The 6000-nt window shown below is 45.9% G+C and overlaps 1 protein-coding gene across 1 annotated transcript in view; it reads left to right on the top strand.

Annotated features, from left to right (window-relative positions):
• Nucleotides 1–2526: 2526 nt before the first annotated feature.
• mast1b (microtubule associated serine/threonine kinase 1b) overlaps nt 2527–6000 on the top strand; it is a 41781-nt gene continuing 38307 nt past the window's right edge. Inside the window, exon 1 of the mRNA XM_073494078.1 lies at nt 2527–2565. Within this exon, the coding sequence (XP_073350179.1) occupies nt 2527–2565 (39 nt within the window). The remainder of the gene's footprint in view (nt 2566–6000) is intronic.

The following is a 6000-nucleotide window of genomic DNA, read 5'->3' as shown; positions in this document are numbered from 1 at the left end:
AAAGATAAAACGTTAGTCAGTCATTTGGACACAGTGTCCCTGCAGCCTTCCTGCCCATTTCCTTTCAGATGGGTCAGCGTGGGCCGAGTTTGGACGCTGCGTTGCAGATCTCTCGCTGCGTCTGGCACTGATGAGGTCATGGCTGTGTGGGCTGCTCCGACCATATGTTACATAAAAACTGTGTGAAAGTCCTAATCCCCAGAAAGGCATTACGCAATGACTTTGCCAAAGGGCCGCCCGCCTGTCAATCACTGAAGTAATGTCATGGGTGGAAACATTTTGTTGGCCAGTGTGACCCAGAAAGCTGAGTCTTCTCTTTGTTTTGTTTTCTGGCCTCAGGTGTAGTTTGGGTTGGAGAATCTTGTCCGTCTTTGTCTAGCTATCTATGTTGTAAAGATATACACGAGATTATACTGTCACACATATATGAAAGGCTGATGTATATTCATTTATTTAACACGCACAATAATCCTGTGTTCTGGGTCACAAATGTCGTGTGGATGAGAGATTAATTTGGCCGGACTGGAATCATTATCATTATTATCATCATCAAAGGTCAAGTGTGTAAGATTTAGGGGGATCTACTGGCACAAATGGAATATAGTATTCATAATGACGTTGTCATTAGCGTATGATCACGTGAAACCAAGAATCGTGTTTTTGTTCTCTTAGAATGAGGCATTTATATCAACAGAGGAAGTGGGTCCTCTTCCACCGTGTTGCACCGCCATGTTTCTACAGTAGCCCAGAATGGACAAACCAAACACTGGGTCAAGAGAGGGGCTTTTGTGTTTTTATTGGCTACCATACAGGGTTGATACAGATCAGAGCTGTTCAGTTGGCTGCAGCCTATAATCTGGCATTAAATCTTGGGTCTGGGCTTGTTACGAGAGGGAGTTGAGTCATAATATAATGAACACTGAAGAAAAAAAGAACAGTTTAAGCACACATGAAACCTGCGGCTGGATTAATCTGTAAGGAGGAGTGAGGAATGTGAACACAAGAGTAACTAGACAGACATCAGTCTTAAAAAAGAAAACGATTTTAACAAAGGCCAATATACAGCCACAAGACTTTTAATTAAGCACTGGTCTTAAAACAACCAATCAGAGGCGGAGTAGGGCGGGTCTGTTTCTCTCTCAATATGTGTTTCCTGACCTCTAACCCCAAACCAACTGTCGACGCGACACCTGGACGAGGAAGTGACCGGTGTTTGTAGGCTGAATAGGCTAATTACTGCCCTGGTATGTGTGCAATTAAATGAATTATTCAGGTCAATCTGTAGTAAATCAAACTTTATAAACTGAGCACACGTGATTTTTTTGCATTGTACTGTAGCTTCTCACACTGTGAATCCTCTGTCGCTGTCTTTGGTGCTGACTGTGGCTCCAACCAGCCTCCACACACACACACACACACACACACACACACACACACACACACACACACACACACACACACACACACACACACACACTCGAATGTCCTAAACGAGCTTGAACTAACCAACCCATTTTTTAGGATAGCTCTGAGCACTGGTGTGTGTTGTATCTCCTGAACCCGGGTTGGATGCTCCTTCATTCATCTGAGGAGGCTGTACGTGCAGATGAAGGAGGAGGAGGAGGAGGAGGAGGAGGGGCGACAGGGAATCCCAGGAAGGGGTTACAAATATCGCGTTGCTGCTGTCGCCCCGTCCAGTCACCAGCTTCATAGGAAGTGAAGGTTGGGGAGCAACGAACGGATGAATGAAACGAAAAAAGAGCCTGAACTTTGTGTGTTTCTGAGGAGGGACGCGCTCTCCTCGCCGCTGATGTTTACGGGAGCAGACAGGCTCCTCCGCGACGAAGCAGCGCCGGTGTCAGCCCGACCGAGGAGCGGAGGGATGAAGCGCGTCTCGGGGCTGCGCTGCTCATCCACGGTGCAGTAGTGTGTGAAATAATCGCCTGGTTGTTTTTCCGCCCGCGCTGAGCTCTGAACACGTTGTCCCTTTGTGACCAAATGTGTGTGTGGGGGGGGGGGAGCTCACGTTTTTCTTGTTGGAGAACTTGGGTTGAGTCTCGGGTCGGCTGATGCTACATGGACATTGTGTTTGCATTGATCGTTCAGGCCTCCGAGTCGCTCTGCTGGACGGCATCAAAAGCGCACACACCTCTGGCAAAATGTCAAGGATGCTCCGAGAGGAAGGAGCGCAGACCGCAGCATGACTGGCAACACTGAGGCGCAGGGCGCAGGAGAGAAGTGGAGCTGAGGGAAAACACTTGTCGCTGCTTTTCTTAGAGACATTGCACACAGAATGGGACGGCTCCACATTTGGGTTTCCTCGACGTGACACCGGACTCCCTCAGTGTGTGTGTGTGTGTGCGCCTTTCTGGCTCCGAGTGCGCCTGGACTCTGCAGTTCGGGTGTGAACTGGAGCCCCGGTGGATGCTGCAGCCCTGCCGGCTCACAGCCCAGATTATTGAGGGGTCCAGATTGTTATAGTGAGGGGAAATCCCCGCTAGGAGCCCCACAGCTCGTCATTACGCCATGGATGACTCGGGGATAATACGGCGCCGGAGGCTGCAGGTGAGTCGGTCCGGCCGCACAGCAGGCTGGACATCATCAGCATCCTCATCATCCTCATCATCACCATCCTGTGATCTGTGTGTCTCCCTCTACATACACAAATCTGTCCCTTTGCTTTCCAGCTTTAGGACACACAGTCAGACACCATCTCATTACACCAACAGCCTCATTGACGCTCGCCTAAATGGCAAGTGACTGTCATTTTGAGTTGTGTGGCTTCAGCATTACAGCAGGAATCCTTCTGGCACAAGTGCAACCCATCAGGCCTCAGTGTATATAATGATTAATATTCCCATAGAGACTCCTCAGTTGATTTTATCTTATATGGATTACATCATGGTATTTATTAGCTCTTATACTATCACTTAAGATTAATGGAACCAGCTGTCTATAAAGAATAGAGTAATGTATAATAATGTGTTGGCACAGTAGCCTATATACACTATCCAAACATATTTTTCAGTTAATTTGGTTTTCATCATGGATGCTGCTGATATTCGATCACTTCTTTGGTCTGTAAAACATCCAAAAACACTGAAAAGTGATCCAGATAATGTCATCACACTGCCTTTTCTTTGTTTGACTGACAGCCCAAATCCAAAGTGAATTATTTTACTGTAATGTGAGGCTGGGAAAAGAGGCAAATCCTCACATTGGACAAGCTGGTAGCATCAAAAGTTTGGCATTTTTGCTTAAAGATTGACTGAATCCATTATTCACTGGTTAATTCAGCCGATTGTTTCAGCTCTAATTCCAGCAGGATACAACATCTGTAGTCTTTCCTTACTTGATGTTTTCACATGGGGTCACACGGTGTGTCTCAGGTGCTGACCGACCCAATCATTTGGCTCACCTCTCATCACCACAAAGCTCATTTTCGGATCATTTGTATTTCGGGTAGCTTATGAAGGCTAAAGTCTCTCTGACAAAATGCTGGTAATGAATCGTCGCTCATGCATACTGATATGACGTGTTCAAATGACTGTGCTCATCCATTATGGAGCAGCCTGCCTAACCACGGGTCATACAACCCCCCCCCCCATCTTTGTGTGATTCACTCAAGTGAACTGAGCAGAGATGAGCAGCCTGCAGGACAGGCGGAGAGCAGCCTCCTGCGGGCATGTGTACATGCAAGAGTGTGTGTGTGTGTGTGTGTATTTTAATGTAGTTTGTCTTTAATATGGTTGTTATCCTGGCAAAAAAAACAGAAGGATTGTCAGCAAGCGCTCTGGATCACACCTCTGTGCTGCAAATTGACCTCTATTACTGTGAGAGAGGGAGAGGGAGAGGGAAGAGGGTATAAAAGGAATCACGGGAGGATTAGTAGTGAGGTGTGCTGATGGTTTCATGTCTCATCATCCCCGGCGCTCAGCTCACCGCTCTGCTGCTGTGATGTATGACAGGAGCTGTGAGGGAATTAATCATCATAGAGTCCGACTTACAATGTCCCTGGCATCTTATAGATATAGGCAGGCCAGCTGGATGATTTGGAGTCTATCTGTGTGTGTGTGTGTGTTTGTGTGTGTGTAAAATAGTGTGTAGATGTGTGATTGGCTCTCTGTGTCCTATTCAACTGCCTCGTCACTCCCCTGGGTCTCATCATCCCAACCGTCGCTCTCTCTCTCTCTCTCTCTCTCTTTCACACACACACACACACACACACACACACAATCATTCTGTCAGCACCATATGGGGACACACCCCACTCCCCTGCAGTCGGGGTCAAGGGTCACACCCATGATGCATTGCTCCAAAATGACTTACATGAAATGGACATCTTTGTGCCTCTTTGTAGTGGCTGCACTCTGTGACACTGCATTTGGCTTGCTGGCACACACGTACTATGATGCATACCTCATAAATGAAATATTTATAAATAGTAATCAATTGCTACAACACAATACATCATCTATATGGAAATGTGAACTGACATTTGAATTCTCTACACTTTTTGTTTCAGGAATTGCAAATATGGTAATGCAGCAAAAAGAAAAGAGGATAAAACAGTGTTTGGTCATATTTGTGGAAACTGTCTAAACTTCAGGCCTCTTGATGTTCTTCCCTCGACTTACTCAATTTATAGGGTGGACTATTGACTACAGCATGTCATACTGTAGCCCTGTATAGCCCATGAACGTTGATGATCCATCTAGTGTTAGCTATCAACTGTTACAAATCTGGGCTCCTTGTCCCTTTATAACATTCACTATTTGGGAGGACCCGTCATGTTATTACATTTTTATTTTAGTGGGAAAGTGGAGGCCTGCAAGCCAAGCTGCCTCCACTCAGAGTCATGGGTCCTGTCTTCCCCAATTCTACATATGTGCTCTTAGAGGGTCCCATTTCCCCAGGATTTATGTGGGACATAATGGGAAATTGACAAAGAGTCCCATTTTCCCAGGCTACTACGTTCCCAGGATTTATATGGGACATAGAGGGAAACTGACAAAGGGTATGTTCCCAGTTTCATATGTTCCCCACATCCTATGTTCCCACAATGTACTGTATATGAGACATAATGGGAAAATTAGTCCTATGTTGCCCAATTCTGTAGGTCCTCTCTCAGGGTCTTATATTCCCATGGTCCTTTATTTCCAGGGTCAAATGTTTCTCCTATTTATGTGGCACTTAATGGTAAAATGACAAAGAGTTGTATGTTCTCCAGTTCTACATATGTGCTCTCTCAGCATTTGTTCCCAATTTCCTATGTTCCCAGGGGCTTATGTTCCCCAGCTCTAGGGTCAGGGTTATGATTATTTACCCAGAATATTGAACAGGGGAACATAGATATGCTCCCTTCCACCCAGAAAGTGGAAGCTACTTAGCATAGCATGTTAGCATTAGCAGTGATTCTCACCACACATTTAACCTTTTAAACCAAATGTTCACAACACCTGGAAAACACTCATATAGACAGTTTGAACACATGTCCTCAGTTATTACAGTTTTGGCATTTGTACTTAGTTGCTCAAAATGTATGGACAGTCTTTGTTTATGTCCCATATTAGTATTATAAAATAAATGGCTGCACAAAAAGAAAGAGCTAAGCTAGGCTATGACACTCATGCCTCATCCACACCCATCAGCCCCTCTGCCTTTTCCATCCGTCAAACCCGGATCGGTTAGTCCGTCACTGCCGAAGATGATGACGGGCCTGGTCTCCGTCTCTTGGCAGCGGGACACTCCTTGATTGATCCCTGTTGTCCTGCTCCGGGCCAACTCCCCACCATTTGTCTTTTGCCGTGTGTCCGCAAAATGATTGGACTTCCTGACAGAGCCGCAGTGTTCTTTATAGGCATGCCGCTCAGCTAATGTCATTTCATTATTACAGGGCCTTTTTTTATACCTTTAGTGCCGGCAAGATGACTTGAAGGACACAACTGAAATGGACCTTTTATAGGTTTATGTGTACCAGGAGACAGAAATCACTGGACT

Source organism: Pagrus major, chromosome 23 (genome assembly GCF_040436345.1).
Source record: "Pagrus major chromosome 23, Pma_NU_1.0".
NCBI classification, from domain to species: Eukaryota; Metazoa; Chordata; class Actinopteri; order Spariformes; family Sparidae; genus Pagrus; species Pagrus major.
The sequence above is the reverse complement of the archived record's forward strand: the minus strand, read 5'-3'. Positions and strand labels throughout refer to the sequence as shown.